Raw genomic sequence first — 21,650 nt, forward strand, 5'->3', positions numbered from 1 at the left:
AAACAAGATATTGGATGCAAGGAACTGCTGGATGAGTGTAGTTTTAATGTAATCTTTGGTACTGCATGGTTAATGGGAGAAAAAAAACCTTCCGCATTTCTCTGTAACTTGCACTCGGTAGGTGCAGAGAATAGAGTCAAACAGCCGTGTGTGTATAGACTATCCTGTCACAAAATGTGGCGAAAGTCCTACACGACAGTAATAGTTTGATTAAGATGTTTACATGTTTACATTCGGAGAGCAGCATTTACAGTTTATCTTTCAGTCCATAATATTGTAGTGATATTAACGTACTGTAAACTTAGTAACTAAATCATTTTGACTAAGGTATGTCTTTAAAAACTGATAGAGTACTGCTGACCATACTAACTAACTTTGCCTCTGAATAAACATAAACAAAGAAAACTGATCACACGGACTAACCAAATCTGTAGAGACAGGACAATCAACACCAACTGGAGCAGTGTCTTTTTTAAAAGAAGACGAGTGGGAAATCCAGATTTCACCATTTCCAGATGCAAAAAGCTCTCAGGTAAAAAAGTGTTCCTTACAAACATGTTTTTGTCGTGTGTTAGCAGACCACTGTGATCCACACGTGAGTCTACCTGCTCTCTTATAGCGGGGAAATGGAAACAAAACCTTCATTGAGGCACATTTGTAAATGCAACACTGATGACCCATGTCTACAAACAATTCTTGAGAAGAACGAATTTGCTCGAAATAACGCAAAAACAACCAATTTTCACTCTTTAGTGAAATGTATATATGTCCCAATAGTGTTTTTAGCAGCGCGGGACATGACTGTCAACATCTCAAAAAATGTGTTTCGTGACCCTTTAAACAACTTAGTAAAACACATAACCTGAGAAAAACCATTACAGTAATATGATTATTTCTTTACACCACTGATTATTTTTATTGATGGTGAAAGTCAATCGCGTTTCTGTCTCCACAGGCAGCTGTCAAAGCAGTGGTAGCTTCATCTAGATTGGGCAGCGCAGGAAGCCACGGGAACCCAGATGGCAACAAAGGTGACTGCAGCTCTTCCTCTATCAAAGAGAAGACAGCGGAGAATCAGCCAGACACTGAACAGCCTCAGATTCAGAACGAGGGCTCTTAGATCTCCAGAGCCTCACTGGAACTCGCACTTCTTCCCTTCATGAAAGGAACGTGTTGCCTCATAGAGGAGAGAACTGATGGGCTTTGTTTGGTTCTTCTGCATGCGGACTGTGTGTCTATAGAAATGTCCCACCTCATGACCCAGCCAGTTGCCATACCATGCCAACATCTGATCAGTCCATAACTTCGGATTTTGTACAGCATCATTTGATGGTAATGAGAAGAACCAGATGGTCTTTACATCTATGGAAGTTAATATGTATGTTATCATGCTTTTGCCAAACGATCGTAGTACTTTTGATGATATATGTTGCGTTTTAGCTGACCAAATTACATATGTGATGCTTTTTACTTATTTTATTCATAAACTATTGGTCATTGGTAAAGAAAGATGTGGACACTGAACCGAACCTTTACATAAGCTTCAACGGAGAATGCCTTATCATATAGCGTGTTTTTATATTTCATGAATTATTGTATATTTTAGAAATACTACTAAACGGTTTGTTTCAAACTAAGATAATAAGTATATTATTCCCTTTGTAAATAGAGAGATGGTGATTTCTTCATAAAATGGATGTAAATCTGTGTTGAGAGCAGGAAAACAGACCTATCTAACACTCCACATCACTATGAAAAAGCCGAAATCTTCTTTATTCTCAGTACACTTTTACCATCTTGTTGAAAAAGTTTTTATCTAAAAGATATACTAGTAATAGAATTCATCCCAGAATTCAGTGCTTTGCCAAGGAGTCTGTGATTGATTTTAAACACACCTAGAAGAACATGGTGGAGTTTTGATCTTTTTCCATATCTTTAAAGCATGCTTGTAATGTATGGTTTGAGGGAATGCTGTTTGATAATCACATATAAAGGAATGTAATGTGGATATACAGGGGTTCATGTTTTGCATGTAGGAATGTTTATCTTAACTTCTGCAGTCGTCTTTTTAAATGCACTGTATTTTACAGATAAAACTCACTGTCTAATTAACAGTATGCTATTGGAGGCCATTTGACGGTCACTTTGTATATGACACTAGTGTGTCGACTTTGTTATCTGCCTGTTTCTATGTCTAAGGACTCAAAAATGCCAATAAAACAGCACTGTATATTACTTGCAGAAATAAAGAGTGCAAAACAGTCTAGTTTGGATCACTGTGCATTTTCTGAATGGGTGTAGTTTATTATTTATTTCCAAATGTTTAAAAAAAAAAGTTCAACAGTGCTAACCGTTTAACCTATTAGAAACAGTTAGCATCAGTGCATTGCTGATGACTTTGTTTTTGTGGATGTACAGTAGTATAGTGTCATAGAAAAACAACTACTTCTGTGTCATGTTTGCTGCTTGTTCTGGGTAATTGGCTAAAGCATGGAAAACGGTGTGTGGTGTTTGAAATAATAACAGATATTTATAAGAATTCATTCTGTGAAAAAAGAAAAATCTAATTTTACAACTTCTTAGTGTTAAACAGTTGAGCTTAGCTGTTTTAATACATTCTGGCAATAGCACTTTTGCCTCAGCTTGACATAATTCATTAGATTCTATTAGAATATTAGCCTTTTGCTTTAAAATTACCAGAGTTTTGATTATGATTAGTTTTGATTATGTTCCTATTGAAAAGGGCACCTATTATGAAAATCAACTTTTGTAAGCTGTTTGGACAGAACTGTGTCTAGATTTAGGCCCAATCCCAATTCTACCCCCTAGCCCTTCCCCTTACCCCTCGTTTTGTGCTTTCCTGTGAAGGGAAAGGGGTGTCCCAATTCTCTTTAGCTTAAAGGCGTAGGGTTAAGGGGAAGGGGTATACCCCTTCGAAAGAAGATTTTTCAGGACCACACTCAAAACCAAGGGGTAAGAAAATTTCCCAGAATACACCAGCCACAACGGCAGGAGAGTTGCACCCGGAAGTAAGAAGATGCACAAATTTGTATTTTTTTGTCATTATTACAAATGTTTACAAAAATCAAGCATATCATAACCGCGTTTACCTTCATGCTTTAAAAAAAATGCTAAAATAAAATTCGCTAAGTTTCACAATCTATAATCCATAATCATAACTCCTGTATAGCAGTTCCACAACATTCTGCCACTCAGTGACACTCAAATCCCCTGTCAGAAAAGTCTAGTTGCTGGGAATTACCTTTTTACAGTGTCTGCTATAATGTTAATGTTGTTTTTGTTGTGTTTACATAGATGAATATGGCTACTGTGTAAATGCACAGTACAGTTACGATCTTATTGCCACATTATATCGTTATGATAACATAATATATGCCTTCAGTGATTTCCTGAAGATAAATACCAAAATAACGCAACTGGAATAACTACGGCAGTCCTCTGATCTCATAAAGCAGGAGATCGCGATGGCATATGATGACGAGTGCAGGTGTTGTAGTGCTGTCCCAATTCTTAGGGGTAAATTTTGAAGCCCTTCACCTTCACACTCGGTTTTAAGGGCCAAGGGGAAGGGGTAGGGGTACAAAAATAGAATTGGGATTGGGCCATAGTGTGTCCACAGTCATATTGGGGTAATATAAAACAATAATTCTATTTTTTTTTAATTTCCTGACATTAAAATAGGATTTAAATCCCTACCATTTTGAGGCCAACCACAATGTGATATAGGAGTGCGGTTACCCCGCCCACCAAATTGATTGACAGCCGCGTATTAACATGTCTCCGTAGTAACGGAGTCCCTTGAAACGGAGTATTTGCGTTTTTGCATTGACTTAACATGTGAATCTCTCGTGCTTGATGCTTCTTGATCTCCGACCGTATGTCTTGGACACTCGGGTAAAGAGATGGGCAGAGCTCTCAACTGATCAGCACCTGGTGGTAAGTTGGATCCGCTGGCAGGGGAGAAAGCTGGACAGACCTGGCAGGCCCAAACGTATTGTGAAGGTCCTTTGGGAACATCTGGCTGATCCTCAAGTCAGAGGGATTTTCAACTCTCACCTCCGGAAGAACTTTGACCAGATCCCGAGGGAGGTTGGAGACATTAGCCGCGTTTCCACTATCGCGCCTAAAGCGAGCGAGCCAGGGCGAGCCAAGGCCAGTCGCGTTTCCACTATCACTTCCGGGGCGTAATCGGGCCAAAGCGGGGCTTCCTTGGGGCCAGCGTCCGGCCTTTTTCGGCCCGCCGAATACCTTGGGCCAAGGAGGGCCAACTGGGGCTTCGGGGCGGGGTTACGTACAAAGGCGGAGTTTTCCTGTCAGGTAAAGAGGAGACAAGATGCTTTCTTCCCTTACATTTGTTTTGCTATCGCGCTTGATCAACTCACTCGCTTTGCAGCCAAAATCTGTGTTCGAAGTAAATGCCGCCGAACTCGAATGTCCTTATCCAGGGATCGCTGTCTGGCCTTACACCAACAGACCACAAACAGTAAAAAAGCAATCGCTTCGGTGTTCTCCATCTTCCAGCTCTCGTAGTGATGCCAGGTTGTTTTTGTGGTTATAATTTGAGTTTTTTGTTCCCGCTGAAGTGGGCGGGTTGTGTGACGTTTGATTCGGGGGACGTTCTGGGGGCGGTATTTGCGTGACGCGCTGCGAGCAACTAGCCCGACAGTGGAAACGTGACATGATTTCGGCCTCATTTCTCAACCTCCCGGGCTATTGGCCCGGCCTGGCCCAATTAAAGCCCTGGCTTGCACTGGCCCGATAGTGGAAATGCGGCTATTGTGACCGAGTGGTCTATGTTCTCAGAATCCATTGTTGATGCAGCCGTGAGGAGCTGTGGCGGTAAGGTCTGTGGTGCCTGTCGAGGCAGCAATCTATGATTCCGGTGGTGGACACCGGAAGTAAGGGATGCCGTCAAGCTGAAGAATGAGTCCTACAGGGCTTGGTTGGCTTGCAGGATTCCAGAGGCAGCTGATGGGTATCGGCAGGCCAAACGTGCTGCTGCCCGGGTGGTTGTGGAAGCAAAAACTCGGGCCTGGGAAGAATTCCGGGAGACCATGGAGGAAGACTATCGGTCAGCCCCAAAGAGATTCTGGCAAACCGTCCGGCGCCTCAGGAGGGGAAAGCAGCTCCACATCAGCACTGTTTACAGCAGAAGTGGGGAGATGTTGATCTCAACTGGGGATGTTGTCGGAAGATGGAAGGAATAGTTTGAGGATCTCCTTAACCCCACTGATATGTCTTTCATTGAGGAAACAGAGAGGGGATGCAGGGGTGGACTCACCCATCACCCAAGCTGAGGTCACTGAAGTATTTACCCTGGATTCAATATTCACCCTGTGTATCTTAGGTCACTGGATATTGTGAGACTATCTACAATGTCGCATGGAGGTCAGGGACAGTACCTCTGGACTGGGCAACTGGGGTGGTGGTTCACATTTTTAAGAAGGGGGACTGGAGGGTGGGCTTCAACTATAGGGAGATCACACCCCTCAGCCTCCCTGGGTAAGTCTATGCCAGGGTACTGGAGAGGAGGATCCGGTCAATGATTAAACCTAGGATCCAGGAGGAACAGTGCAGTTTTCGTCCGGGCCGTGGCACACTAGATCAGCTCTATACCCTCACCAGGGTGCTCGTGGGTTCATGGGAGTATGCCTAACCAGTCCACATGTGTTTTGTGGACTTGGAGAAGGCATTTGACCGTGTCCCTCAAGGTATTCTGTGGAGGGTGTTGTGGAAGTATGGAGTCAGAGACGCTTTGTTAAGGGTTGTCTCGTCCCTGTATGAACAGAGTAGGAGTTTGGGCCACATTGCCGGCAATAAGTCAAACTTGTTTCCAGTGTATGTTGGGCTCCGGCAGGGCTGCCCTTTGTCACCAATTCTGTTCATAATTTTTATGGACAGAATTTCAAAGCTCAGCCTTGGGCTAGAGGGAGTCCAGTTTGGGGACCACAGGATTTCATCTCTGTTATTTGCAGACAATGTTGTTCTGTTGGCTTCATCGAACATGGACCTTCAGCATGCGCTGGGGCGGTTTGCTGCCGAGTGTGACGTGGCTGGGATGTGAATCGGCACCTCCAAGTCCTAGGCCATGGTCCTCCACCGGAAAAAGGTGATTTGCCATCTCTAGGTTGGAGGAAAGTTTTTTCATGAGTGAGGGAAGGATGGAACGTGAGATTGACAGGCGGATTGGTGCAGCAGCAGCAATGCGGTCGATGTACCGGCCTGTTGTGGTAAAGAAGGAGCTGAGCCGAAAGGAAAGCTCACGATTTACCGGTCAATCATGTTCCTACTCTCACCTATGGTCATGAGCTTTGGGTCATGACCGAAAGGACAAGATCTCGGATACAAGCAGCCGAAATGAGTTTCTGTCATTTGAAATGACAGAGAAATACAGTTGAAGTCAGAATACAGTTGAAGTCAGACTTATTAGCCCCCCTGTTTATTTTTTCCCTGATTTCTGTTTAACGGAGAGGAGATTTTTTTTCAGCACACTTCTAAACATAATAGTTTTATTAACTCATTTCTAATAACTAATTTATTTTATCTTTGCCTTGATGACAGTAAATAATATTTGACTAGATATTTTTAAGGCACTTCTATACAGCTTAAAGTGACATTTAAAGGCTTAACTAGGTTAACTAGGCAGGCTAGGGTAATTAGGCAAGTTATTGTATAACGATGGTTTGTTCTGTAGACTATCTGGAAAAAAATTGCTTAAAAGGGCTAATAATTTTGACCTTAAAACGTACATAAAAAAATTAAAAACTGCTTTTATTCAAGCCGAAATAAAACAAATAAGACTTTCTAAAGACAAATAAAATCTCAGACATACTGTGAAAATTTCTTTGCTTTGTTTAACATCATTTGAGAAATATTTTAAAAAGAAAATAAAATTCAAAGGTGGGCTAATAATTCTGACTTCAACTATATATATATATATATATATATATATATATATATATATATATATATATATATATATATATATATATATATATATATATATATATATATATATATAAAATGTACAAAATAAAATATAATATAAAATATATATAAAACCATTATTTGTATTGTTGTTGTTGTTGTAAAAAAAATATGAATTAAAATAATTTACCACAATATAGCCTATTATATACTAATATAAATAACATGTATAATTTTTAAACATGCATATGTACTATAAAAGTAATCTACAACATGTGTTCGCTATTTTTAAAAATACAGTATTAGATTTACAGACTTTTTATTTATAAATTTACCGAATGTTGTAAGTTTTACCAAATCATAAGTAATCAATTGTGCAGTTTAGTACTTTTTAGATATAAACATGCTGTCAAAAAGACTTAAGAAAACATTATTTTTATCTAAATCAATTCAAAGTGTATTTCTAGAGCATACTTAATTACAACCTTTGGTGGACCAAGGGGCTGTACAATAGCAGTAGCAAGTAAAAACAGTAATACACTACAATAAAAACGAAAATATAAAACAATAATAACAACAGTAAAAGTAAATCAATATAAAATATATAAATATTTTACTTAACTCCTTTTATGGTTACAATAACACCTTGTTTAATATTTAGACTTTATCTGAATAAATGAAACGTATATTAATTAAGGCCAAATGCGTTTGGTTGACGGATTTATTTAAAGCCAGTGGTTTGTATCCATGTATTTCTGCATTTTAATGATATGAAAGAGAAGGTTTAGCTTCAGTAGATGGCGATATCAACCCTAACCGAAAAAGCATTGAAGAGCTACACGAGTTTACCGCCCTTCAAACACCACAGAAGAAGAAGCAGATGAGTCCTGCGCCCCCTACCGACAGACCACGTCCGCACCGGTCCATCTCTCACACACACAGGCGCTTGATGACAGACGGGGAGGGGGAAGCGGAGAGAAGTAAGCCCCGGATCCATCTTAAAGGGAGAAAATAGGAAAGAAAGACCGCGTCCCACTTTTATTTCGTTTTTAGCGGCACCTTTCCGACTCATAGACGTTAGGGAGCCCGAGGAGGGGCTGTGTCACTGTCTGTAGGATGTCCCGACATGAAGGTAGGTGCTTAAAACCGCCGATCACTGCGTCGTTGCCTTGAATTGTAGGCCAGTGCTGACCCGCGGGTTGCCATGTTTTCAATTCAAATGCACTGTGAAAGACTCATCATGGCGGCCGCCGTCAATTTTGCAACCTTTTATGTAGTTGCGCCGCGTCGCCAGCGCTCAGGGCGTTTTCTTGGAGCCGCTCGGCGTGATATTGAGCTGGGCCTGTGTGTGCTAGGCCGGGCCTGCTGCGGCTCGCTCGTCCGCGGGGCTCGGTGTAAGTGTGTTCCCGCAGGTAGCTTGTGGAGAGGTCAGGGCTTCGGTTGGGCCTGTTTTAAGACGCTTGTTTTTAACACTTTCTGCTTTAAGTTACCCTGCCCCTGTTAGAATGAAGGAAAAGACCATAGCCCAACCGACAGAAGCGCTTAAAGATCCCGGTCCGACCGCTCCGGAGCGCTTGTTAGTGTGTGTGTGCCGTCTTGAGTCATGTCATGTTTCAGGCCAGCACAAGTGAATGACTTGCACGTCTGGATTTAGCATTAGCTGGTGTCAGTGATGCCATAGCTGTGATTGCTTACGAATCTTGCTCAATTATTTCTGGAAACACGTTTGTATTTTTAGCTCCCTTTGTGAAGACCTTCAGTGTTTAGTTAAAGCCGAGAGTTTAAACACAAGGAAGGGATTGAGCATTGAAGTTATCGTGTGGCTTTTAGACACATTTGCCTTGTTAAATGTCACTTTGGTTGTTCTTAAAGTCAGGTAAACCCCAACGGAGGCTGTCAGTTTTGAATTAATAAGCAGATAATGCTTCAAATCAAATAAATAACACGTCATTGACATTGTGATGAAATGTCAGTTACTGTCTGACAATGTATGCGATAAGTGTATGGCGTTATTACTGCAAGAAAACCTTAAGTTAGATGTTTATTGTCAACCATTTTTGATATTCATATGCTTTAATAGTTGAATAACACTTTAAGTTTGTATTAGTTTATGTTCAAAACATGTCTGATCCCAGTACATTTTTAGAATTATTATTTTTATGCAAGTTTAAATCAAACTGAAAGTTTAGTACTTCATCTCTTAAGGTATTTGAGTTATGATGTTCTGACATTTAATTACTTCTGTTTTTTTCTCACATCAAAGTGAGCTGTGTATCATAAGTGGCTTTAGTTTGCAAATATGTTGTCTGGCTTGACAGCAGCACACTGTATTTCAAGATGGCAAATGTCACCTGTGAATGAAGACTGCTTACTCGTGTGTCCAGTGTTTCTGCAAACAGCACATGGTGCTTTGAGAGCTTCCAATAGTGATGTGGACACCTCAAATTATTATAGCTCATAATAATATGTGGATTTTGGATGTTTTGGCAGCTGTTCTTTGATTTAAGCGCAGTGGCAGACTTTGACGTATGAATAGAGATTCACATTTTGTAATTTATTTAATGTCTGATTTTAGAACTCATATGAGATGGTATTTATGGAGTAGATATTTCAAATCTGATGACAATTATAACAGACTTACATTTTTGATAAATAAGTAGAAATAATTTATTATTAAAAATAATTTATATCTAAGATTATTGTATTGGGAGACTTTTGATTTTGCTGTCATATATTTATTTGATATGATCTTTGAATTGTTAGAAGCAGAATTATAAAAATTGTAATTGTACTACTGTATATAGGTTGTTGAAATAAAACTAAACAGTTAATCATGTCAAAAATATTCTTATTTTGCATGATACAGCATTGCCTTCTCCATTTATTTTTAATGTTCATATGGTAAAGACTTCTGAAATAAATTAGTAGTGTATCATGAAATGACTAAAGTCATATGCTGGAGTTGATTACAGTAATTTTCATGTGCATTCAATCAATTAGCTTAATTATTTCCTCTATATGTACTGTTTTTTTGCCTTTACTTTTGAGCCACAGCAATTATTAAAATTTTGAATTTGCACCTTCCGTACCCAAATCAGGCTACACAGACAAACATGTCAGTCTATTAAACTTTCACAGACACTCTTGTTATGATCACTAAAGTTGCAATATGAATGTATTACTTGCGCCATAATTTAAGTTTCTTGTTAACATTGAGAAAAGTACACATAGACCATTCACCTCAACTTTTCCAGTGGTGACAATCTAAATGCCTCTGGTTGGCCATGGAGATTAACAGAAATGTGCGTGTTTGGTTGTAATACCAAAATAAAAAAATGAAAAGAAATCAGATGCAATGCGGTTATTTTGTATTCATGTTCAAATTTAAGCCGTTCAGTCTCAATACATTTACTTTTATCATGCAGGTGCATTTTTGTCCCCATATTTTGAATACTTTAGGCATTTTTGATTATTTTGGAGCTATGTTTTTCCTTTAAGCCCCCATTATTTTCTGACACAAGTGAGATTTAGTCCTGTACACTACAGCTTTGGAAATGCTGACTTGGAACGTTAAAACAGAGTTTTGAACGTTGAAGTCTACAGAGATGATGCCATGTAAAGTCTCTGGTGTTCAGCCTCACATTTGCATAGAACTAAATTTGTATTGGTGGTATGGAAGACTTGGACAGTAGCCAGTGATTCAAGTGTCTTGTTCTGTGTACTGCAAAGTAAATGATAAACTAGTTAGGATCCATTACCCTGTTCCATGCTCATCACAGTACCTCAGCTGGGTCATGCCACCAGTGTTAAAGACTCTCAATCTCTGTAATAGGGAAATAGGCAAGTAAAAGGCCCTCAAGCTCACCTGTAGCCATGGTGCTGTTTTGATTCTCTTGGGAGCCATGTCCACTAAAACGCAGCCAGTTGCTTGACATTATTTTTTATACTGTTCTTATTGGTTAGATGACTCTTTTAAAATGTGGGTTTTATTTCAAGGAAAGTAGACATGATGAAAATTTCATTAGACCAAAAAGATAAATTCTGTCATTAATTGCTGTCATTAATTGTTGTTCCAAGCCTGTAAGAACTAGTTTGTTCAACTCTGAAAGATATTTTGGATGAAATCTGCAAACTTTCATCCTCCATAGATAGTAGGGGTCCTGAAACTTTTAAAACTCAAGATGGTACCAAGAACTTAGAGAAAACAGTCCATGTGTCATCATCACTGATTTTAATCATAATTTTATGTAGTTACGAGAAGTTTTATGCGCAAAAAAGACCTAACAGTATCTTCTCTTCATTGGTGCGCATTCATGAGAGCACACTGTATGTGGCATCACACTTGATTGCTTTTGTGATGTATGTCAAGCTGCGGATAAGAATCCTAGGTATATGATTGAAACACTCATTATGCATGAACTGTTTTGATGATGTTCACAGTACCTCTCTGCACATTGAAAGTTTCAGGACCCTTGCTGAAGATCAGAGAGCTCTCGGATTTCATCTAAAATTCCTCCAAATTGTGTTCCAAAGATAAATGAAGATCTTACGGGTTTGGAAGAAACATGAGGGTGAGGACTTAATGGCAGCATTTTCATTTTTATGAGAATCATCCTTTAATTGATGACATGCTCTGGCAAATGATGGGTAGCTGCAAAACCTCCACCAATTTGCCTCACAAACTGGAGCATTATAATTCAATACGCATGCAGGCATAGTAGGTTGGCGGACTTGGGAAATGTTGTAGTTGTTGCATTGCAGATTCAGAATAATCCTGTAAAAGTGTTTGTTAGGGTAGAATGTAGTTAGAAATGATAATAGAAGATTATGATATGTAAACTATGACCATTTTTAGTTACAATTTAAGTTACACATTGCAATAAGGTACAAGTTGTCACAATGATATTAACAGTGACAAATGCAATGTTTTACAGAAAGTTACAGGATTTATTAATGGTGTAACGATCGTAATATAGAGAAATCACAAAATACAAATGTGCTGATGCATATCGCTGATGTGATTTTGCAGTATTGAACTTGTTTTATTCAATAGCCAGTTTACATTATTTCTAAGGTATAATTTGCCCAAAAATGTCAATTCTGTCTTCATTATATAATGATGTAGCAATAATCGGACGTGAGCTGATGCGTGTGGGTTTGTTTACCACAGATAGCAGTGTTTCCCCTAAGTTTATAGTTTTTTTAGTGTGGGGGGTATTGGGGGTGTGGAGCGGCGCAACTGTTCAGACTAACACAAGGAGTCATGGTGTTAATTAGTTTCTTTTAATGACAGCAATAAATGACTGAACAATTATTTGAACTGTACAAGCATTAAGCTAAAATTTTACATTTAGTTTTTTTTTTATCCACAAAGTGTGCAGCTTTTGTCACTGCAGTGTATTTTTCTGGGCTTGTGGGAGATAGATATTGATATTAGTATGCTTACTAAATAAAGTACACTTTAAACTTGACCTTTACTTAAGTATGCTTCTTTTTCTTAAAGGTGTATTTGCTGACTTAATTACTAAGATCAGTCTTGTACAGCCAGTATTGTCGCTCTGACAGCCAAGGGTCAAAGCTAGGGATGCCAGCTTAGTCCCTTATTTAGCAGGGGTCGCCACACGGAAATGAACCGCCACAGAAAATAATATAACACAGATATAAATATTGGTAAGACAAATTACAAACAAAAGAAAATGAATGAATGAAATTACAAACAATGCAATCTGGAAACATCGCAAATGATGAAAGAAGAGTTCAACATGTCTCAATCAAGAACAAGTTTGGAGCGTATGTTTGATGCATAAGATTTAAAATGCACACCTATAAATCGAATACTCCTTTACTAAAAGGAAATAGGCCTATACTCTGTTTATTGCAGTAAGTATATTACAAGAAGTTATATTATTAAATAAAATTAGATTTTTTTTTTTACATGAATATTTATTTAATAATTCCAGCCAGCTTTTAGTAACTTTAGCAGTATTGTCAAAAGCACAGCACTTTCACTTGTTATATGTAAAAAGGCCTAAATACATGCTAGACCATTTAAATATTTTGCTCCTCTTCAACTTTTGACAGCAGATCACTCAATTATAGAGAGAGAGAAAGAGAAGGATTTGCATTTGCCATATCTTTACTGCTCTATTCATTTAACCTAAGAAATGTTATGTTTAGACCATCACTGTGCCTCTCGCGATTTGTTCTCTTTCTCATTCACTCGCCTTGCCAAGATTTCCGGGTATTTTAACCCTAATTTTGGGTATTACGGATCCGGTATAAATTTTGCGGGTGACTCGCGGAGCTACCGGTAGAGCTCATAAGATTAGACGAGACACTAGATAGCAGCAATTGCTCTGCTCGCATCACAGCAGCTTAAAACACTGAATTATACAATGGCTACATTTGCGTGAGTGATGCTCTTTGTTGCGAGTAGCACCAATAAACACATGCTTTTTTGGTCCTGTCAGATGTGGTGCGCGCACTCTCATTCCCATACAGCAGAGTAGGGCTGCACGATTAATTGAAAAAAGATCACAATCTCGATTCGACCCAACACATGATCTTAATTCAGCTTTTCTACGATTCAGCCAATTATATTTTTAAGGTCAGGAGAGAAGGGTAAAGGCGGACGCACAAGTCTTCACTGCAACATTAACACCTTCAAATGGCGTTAAAAGTGTCACATACTGTATTTATAAGGTATGATTCACCCAAAAAATGTGATTTCTGTCTTCATGTAATGTTGTATTCGCGGCCACGAAATCACACGTGAGCTGACCACGAGGTGTTTGCTTGCTTCCGAGAATGCGCACGTACACGCATGACACCTGCTTTAGTGAACACAACCTGCATAGGCTGTGAATAACAGGTAATGAAGTTGTAAATAACGTTCAGTTTGTTGCACAGAGCGATCGTTTGAGGGCCGTGCGGGAGGTTTGATTTGCATGTATGTGTTTTTTTCTCACAGTGACAGCTGCCATGAGCTGCACTCGGAAGTGAAAGTGTAACCTGTGCGCACATCATTTAAATGATCATATCGCATATGTTATGATTATAACAAGCATTTGATATGCTTTTTTCTTTCATAGCGAACACATAGTGTTGTGCGTCAAAATAAATGTTTACAGTGTCAGTATAACAACCCTAGCCTATATTTAATGTTGAATATAATGCAAGAACAAGTCTGATAATGACAAAATTCAAATTTTACCAGTGAAAACAAATGGTCTAATAATGCTGTCAAACAGATGACAAGCACATGTCTTAAACATAATAAATCAACTTTATAATTATGAATAATTATATTCTGATGTCATAATTTTACTGTAAATTAACAAACAGGACATATTGAAAGTCTGTTTAAGTCCACCATAATGACTGTACAAAATTTAGCATTTTAAGCAACAGTAGACCTACACATAGGCCTGATATTCTTATTGTTGTCTTACCATATGTTTGAGAATTAACAATAATAATAGGCTAATCATATTAACCTTTATTTTACGTTTACAGAATTGTGAGAAAATCGCGATCTTGATTTTCAGAGCAGAGCGACGTTTTATTTCAGGCTTAAAACAGTCAAAACAGACATGTCAATGCCTTAATAGTCATTATAAGCTTTCTTTGAAATAACTTGAAGAATTAGAGCCCACACTGTATAGTTGAGATATTTAGTGTAGTGGTTAGTGTTCCTGACTGGCATGCAGACATAATAGGTTCAAATCACGGGTAAAGCAACTACAGTCTTTTAAAATTTGTGTTTTTGTTGCTCTTATGTGTTTTGTTTTAATGTTTTTCTGACATCAGAATGAATTCTTTGTGAATGAATAGGTGTTGATTTGGTCATTAAAATCAAGTCACAATTTCAGAAGTTGAGATTTGAACTTGGGATGCCCACAACACAGTGGCGGTATGCCTGCGCATGGACCACAAGGCTACGTGCCATAGTGGTTTTGTTTCAGACCCTGTAAATCAAATGCAGATTCATCAGATCTCGAAATGCATGTGAAATGGCCGAAATCGCTGTTTTCACGTGACCTGTGTGTTTATAAACATCAACAGTTCGGGATCTCGATACCACGTTGAAACGTCAGTTTCTTGTCAGCCATTTCTACAAGCATTTTAGGTGGGTTTTTCTTGTTAACAGAGTTTTGCGTGCTGCTTTTCTGTAGATTAAATGAATGTCTTTATTTACAGTATGAGTGTTAGGCATGTTAACAAAAGTGTACAGAGGGTCAGTGGCAGTACAACTCTGTCCTAGTAACATTAAAGATAACGGGTGAGAGAATCTGATAATGACAAATGTCTTGTGAAAATGGTCTGTTTAGATGTAGTCAGTGACATAGTGCAAGTATTTTGTGTCTTGCATATTAAGTTACTAATAATCCATTCATTAATGTTAAAGTAATAATTTAACTTCAGAATTAAGAGTACTTGCATGCTGATGTCATCACTCATTTGTGCATTGATGACCAGGACCAATTTAGGGCCTAATCACACTATGCTATCCGAACCGTGCCCAGGCCCGTTTCCCGGATTGTTTGAGAAGTGTGAGTGCCCTGACTCGGGCTCAGTCACTTGGCCGGCCCTGGCCCGGTTGGAAGAGGTGTGCCAGAGCCCAGTTGACTTGGGCTTTGGCGGGGTACGCTTGTGTGTGAGTGCAAAACACAGCAAAGCCCGAAACTGAACGTGAGACGTGACTTTTAAGGGACTGTTTCACATGCGTTTATTAATCATTCTTACTGTTCAATAAACGCAAACTGTCGTAATTTATTGAAGACGCAAACCCCTCACTGCACGAAAGCTCCGCACCTTCAGCAAACTTCCTAATTCCTGCAGCACGAGGACTTTATGATTGTTTATCAGCGTCAAAAGTGGTGGGTCTGTTCGGCAAAATATTTGACTCAGTGTAGCCGCATATCAAATTACTTAAATGATGATATAACCGAAGAAATCTCCACTGTGTTGAGCGAGAGCGCTTTTCACCAGCGCATTATTGATGACGTAAGCGTGCCCAGGGCCGAATGTAATGTGAGTGTGGGCCGTCGGGGGAGACAGGAGGGGGGACAAGCGTGCTTTGGCCCGGTTCAAGGAAACTGTACATAGTGTGAGTACGCCCTTAAAGTTTACTCAAATTTACCACCACTAGTCTATTGACTTTAGTCGAGTAGTCACGTACGAGCAGGCACAGCCATTGAAATGTTTTTAGTTTCACTCATTCACTTCTTTTGATTTTTAGATGTTAAAAGAGCTCTTTGTGCTGCTTGTTTAAGAAATTTTTTAAACAAACGCAAAAATGAACGGCCTTCTACACTGTAGAATAAGGTCAATTCAAAATGTAGCAGTTTACCCAACAGTAGGCCTACATATTATAATATTAATATTGTTTGTTTAACCCAGTGTTTGAGAAATCACAATAATAATAGTAATATAATTTATTTATTTTATTTATTTATTATTTTTTTTTGCGCATACAATATAAAGATAATATTGTATTGTGAGATCAGTATTGAGGTATCGAACTGTGACTTAAGTGTACCTTTACACTCCTAGGCTTGTCATTGATATTTTCCTAGCCATTTGGGTTATTTGACATTTCAAGAAGTGAAACTTTTGCCTTGACATGCTGTCTATAAAACAAATGCTGGTGTGAGATGCAGCAGCTAAAGACGTTGATGCTAACTATAATACTTAAAAGAGAATAGAGAGACTGCGTCCCAAGAGAGTTACTGTACTAACAGTGTAACATAATTCTGTTATGTTAAAGGCCACATTCACAATACTTGCCTCATTAAATATTCATTCTTTAAACAGTTGAACAGAAACTTTCACATGCTGGATAGTTTCAGTAAACTTCAGTATGACTATTATTTGTGGCTGTATTATTTTTAATGGCATTATTATTAATCTAAGGAACTCCGTTAAACTTAATTTTAAAGTGTTTTTGGAGCTTAATAGAAACAAATAATTTGTTATGTATTTTCGAAATTAAATACATATTGAGTAGCCTATCTTGGCCTAGGTTTAATTTGAAGTAAAGATGTTGTTAAGCAGCAAATGAAGATCTTCCTCTAATGGTTCAGTTTGAATGTGTAGTTCGGTTTGTTTGCAGGACTCAGCTGTGAAAATACCACAGAGGTCATTTGGTTGATCTGTAAGGAAAATGCTAGTTATAACTTACCACGATAATTTTTTTCAACCCGAATATGTATAACCACAGTTTTAGAGTAAGATGTGGTCGGTCCTGAACATTGAAAATCTGTTTGCAGCATATTTTCTCCTGGGAAAGAGGCTATCTGATTTAATTTAACAATCAGACATTTCATTATTTGAATCTGGAATTAGTTCCCTGTGCTAATTCCTCCCGGCGGTACATTACTGCAGCCGTTTCTGTGTGTAGATTGTTGTCAGAATCTTTTGTCTGCTTTGTGTGAGTGTCGTTCTTCTTTTAGACGAACAAAGACTTGAGGCTGCTTCCTAATTTGCACACAATCCATATTGATCAAAAGCATAGCACAAGGATGTTATAATATAAAGGCCAAAGTATGTTTGTTGCATTTACTCACACCCCAAAAGGGTATTTTCAATATGCTAATTTCACAGCAAACACAGGCACTCGGTATACGTTCATAAGTTGTTGGTGTATTTGTGTGCTTGTCAACTCTGGGCACCTTTGTTGTTGTCAGCTTAAGTTGTTGTTGCTGGGTGATCGTTCAGAGCCGGAGCCAAGTTTCGAATACTTTTTTAGTCTTTTGACACCCAAACCACCGGCTCTCAACAAGGAAAAGTAGTTTGCAAGATGCACCAAAACATTTCAAGTAAGAACCTATTTCGTCAGGTGCTGAGAGTGGGGTTACTGTGACCAACAAGGCAAAGTTTTGAGTGATATTGATATATTTCAAGTAGCAGCGGAACATAATGCTGACCATGTTACACTTCTAATTTTTGTCTGTTCAAATTGCGACGCGGTGCATGGCCATGTCATTCTTCCTTTTATTTTCCATCTATACAAATTTCAACGCTGCATGAACACGTTATCTCTCATGATCTCCATTTATACAAACTACGGTGTCTTGCATGAACACATTGGATTCACTGGGTTTGGATGGTGCTGATTTAGGTTGACAAATATAGGTATTTGGGTTAATAGCAATGCATTGTTGAAGTTATGTTTGTATTTGACTCTTCCATATTTGTGTTACTGAGAAGAATGTGAAGCCTGCAGTGACCTGGCTCTATGGTGGTGGAAAAGCAAAGCAGTTCTTAAGGCTCTCCAGATGAACCAGCTCTGAACTGGCAACAGCACTGGCTCTGAATTAGCAACTGGTTCATGGTGGTGGAAATAGTGGTACTTGCCACCTTATTAAGGTCCAATGCTTTGGCTAAACAGTTAGCAGACAGTAGCTTATACATAATAATTTGACATTATTATCTAATTTATTATCTAATAATTTGAAAATGAGATTTTTGTTGCTTATTTCTATAGGGTATATTAGTGCTGTGTGATAAATTGACAAAATCGCATTTGGGATTCATCATAGGCTGACAAGGCTTTCAAAATCGATAGCTCAATTAGGCATGGGCCGGTATAAGATTTCTGGGTAAAAACAACTTTTTCCCCGTTGAACACGGTATATTTTATTTTAATATTTAAAATATTTTGAAACAGTAAACATGTCAGGCAAAATAATTAAAATCAATCAATGACTTCAGCTGTCTTTGTTAGTTTCAAAAACTCAGATTTCTTTACAACTTGAAAAGGCATCTTTGGAGACCTTTCTTTTCTTTAGATATAAAGTAAGTTACTGCATTCTTCAGGTCTACAGCCTGCTTGATATTGGTTTTTAATGCCCTGTTTGCACTGAGTGGTACGGTATGGGTTGTTACGTTTTTAATGCCCGTTTCCAGACTAGTCATGGTCCGGTATAAGATTCTGATGGTATGATAATCTTGGATAAAAATATCGCTGTTTCACGGTATTGTGATTGCTGCTCTAAAATATATTCTTTTTAAATCTCTGGGTAAAAAACTAAAACTTTTTCCCCCTTTGAACACAATATATTTTATTTTGAGAAACTTTAAAAATATTTTGTTACAGTAAACATGTCAGGATGAATAATTCAAATAAATCATTGACTTCTGTCTTCATTAGTTTCAAAAACACAGATTTTATTTAAAACGGCATCTTTGGATATTTTTTTTGCTGCAGATACTGTTGTCCTAAAAAAAAAAAAAAAAAAAAGTAAAATAAAATCTTACATATACCTAAGGAATGGTATAACAGAAAAGTTTGGCGGTTTTAAACCCTTGACTTTTTCCAAACCGCGGTATATCTTGAGAACGATTATCGTCCCATGCCTATTCCAAACACAAGCCTGATAACGGTGACCCATACCGTATACCCATACTTTGCTACTTAGTGGAAACGAGGCTTAAGCGGTTTGTTTTTCATATGTTCCCGGAATCATGGACTGATCAGTAGCTTTTGATGTGGATGCTCCTTTTCTGCCGGAGATACTGTTGCCCTAAAAAACTCAAACAAAAACTTACAAATACCTTTGGAACGGTATTTTAACGTTTAAACCGGTTTAAACCTTAAAACCGGTTCTCGTACCATAGGCTTTCAACAGTAGTTGGAGGTACAGTAAGAGCCAGTGGAAATGATTTAAACTTTATTCATGCTTCAACTGGTAAACAGTGCAGGGACATTAAAAGTTGTGTGACATGGGCTCTCTGGGCTCATTGAAGACCATATGAGCTGCAGCATTTTCGATCATTTGTAGAGGTTTAAGGGTTCAAGGTGGGTGTTCAGCCAGAGGAGCATAGGCGAGTACAGCATGATCCACAGTGTGCAAGGGTCTTTCTGATGTTAGGAATTGATGTTATGAATAATCTTGGTGTGTTGGCAATGTGCTTTTTTTTTAAATGACAGCTGGTCATCAAAGATCACCCCAAATTTCCTCACAGAATTGGATAGAATAATAATAGATGATCCAAACTGAATGGAGAAATAATGTTTAACATCTGGGACCTCATGTATTAACGCTGAGTAGGCACAAAAACTTTGCGCCCGCCAGGTTTCACGCTCTCGTTTAGATTTACTAACGATGAAATGAACGTGAGAATATGCGTTGTTCCACGTCAAATTCATGTCTGGCGTACGTGTATTCCTTGTGTGTGTGTGTGTTTTTTTTTTTGTTTTTTTTTCCCATTGGCGACTCCTAGAGGCAATTATGTTAAATTGCACACTACAAAGTATCTTTGAGTTGTGCAATGCCAGCTGTGTGGGACGGGATCATCCTCATGTCTAGCAGGTATATAAGGTTTCCATACCATGCAGTTGACAAGCCAAACATTAAAGCGCAATTTGCAGCGATTTCCCAATGTAATAAGAGCGATCGACTGCACGCACATTGCTATAAAGACGCCATCTGAATGTGAATTTGCATACGTGAATCGGAAACATTTCTATTCAATAAATGTGCAAATAATATGTGATGCTCAAATGCGCTTAAGCAATATTTTAGCAAGGTGGCCTTGGTCAACCCATGATTAATTCATCCTCACAAACAGCATAGTTGGAATGAGGCTACAAGGTGGCAAGCACTCGATCAGTTGTAGAGCGGGCGATTGGGCAGCTGAAATGCCGGTGGCGCTGCCTTGATAGGGGCGGAGGGGTGCTGCTATACCGCCCTAACAAAGTGTTCCTCTAATACAGCTATGTGAATATGTGTTTTTGCCAGACTAAGCAGTAGGTGATGATCTTGCATCCATGCCAAAGTATCCACCAAGTGGAGATCCAAGCAGCTAACGATAGATCATCTAGCTGAAATGAAAGATGGAGCCAAGTCAGTGGCATAATGCTAAGAGGAAACCATGCAATTGAATGATGGTTCCTAGCAATGCAGTTTGTGTAAGTTAAAAATATAACGAGACCCAATAAGTGATCCCTGAGGTTCCCCTGCTGATCTGTATTAACAGTTATCACAGTGTGCTGTGTTTCCAATAATCTAGTGGCTTTAAAGCCTAACACGCAAGCACTCTTTCTCGTGAGCATTTGAGTCATTTAGAATTTAGGTTGTGTTTTTAAAAGCTCTCTGATGAACATTGCAGTGCTTCTTTGATACACAGCAGATACTGAAAAATCTAATTGAGTTCATTCAGTCATTAGTTGTGTGAACAGCTCACAGCATAGTAGTAATAATGTGATTAAGAGGTTTTACGTGGCTATTCATATTGCACTTAAATTTGATGTGGAACATGTTTTAATAGTTATGATTTTTATGATTATAAGCTTAAGTTCAATAAGTTTAATTGGAATATTGTGTTTGAATGAGGTGAAGTTTAATCGCAATGTTACCTAGATTTCAACATGACAGAGATGCTTCCTGATGTTCGTGTTTGGTGCACATTTTTATAATGAAGGACTAAACTGCTAGTATCTGTACCTTGGAGAAGTAGTAAAAAAAGGAATTTTTAATTCTTTTTAGAACAATTGGATCAGATTGCTTGTATTTTGTGCTGACTAGGGCATTCCAGTATAACACACAGGTTTTTATTATTAGGAGAAGATCCACCAATGTTTTTTTTTTTTTGTCTAAGCCCTCTCTCGCTGAAGCATGTTTATTAGATTTAACCCAAGGAAAAAACTATTTTTTTTTTTCCAGTCAACACTTTTGAGCATTTTCTTAAACAGAGTT

General features: G+C 38.4%; 2 protein-coding genes across 3 annotated transcripts in view; both read left to right on the forward strand.

The window, feature by feature from the left end:
* The window catches only part of camk4 (calcium/calmodulin-dependent protein kinase IV), an 81,517-nt gene extending 79,259 nt beyond the window's left edge, over nt 1–2,258 (forward strand). Inside the window, exon 12 of the mRNA XM_056458407.1 lies at nt 956–2,258. Within this exon, the coding sequence (XP_056314382.1) occupies nt 956–1,120 (165 nt within the window). The 3' untranslated portion in view covers nt 1,121–2,258. The remainder of the gene's footprint in view (nt 1–955) is intronic.
* A 5,607-nt stretch (nt 2,259–7,865) lies between these two features.
* Nucleotides 7,866–21,650, forward strand: part of kcmf1 (potassium channel modulatory factor 1) — a 30,954-nt gene continuing 17,169 nt past the window's right edge. For both annotated transcript variants that reach the window (XR_008837853.1, XM_056458408.1), the window contains exon 1: nt 7,866–8,080. Coding sequence is in view for 1 of the 2 variants with exons in the window: in XM_056458408.1 (XP_056314383.1) it covers nt 8,065–8,080 (16 nt within the window). In the remaining variant the exon portion in view is untranslated. The remainder of the gene's footprint in view (nt 8,081–21,650) is intronic.

The sequence above is a fragment of the Danio aesculapii genome, chromosome 5, assembly GCF_903798145.1.
Source record: "Danio aesculapii chromosome 5, fDanAes4.1, whole genome shotgun sequence".
In the NCBI taxonomy this organism is placed as follows: domain Eukaryota; kingdom Metazoa; phylum Chordata; class Actinopteri; order Cypriniformes; family Danionidae; genus Danio; species Danio aesculapii.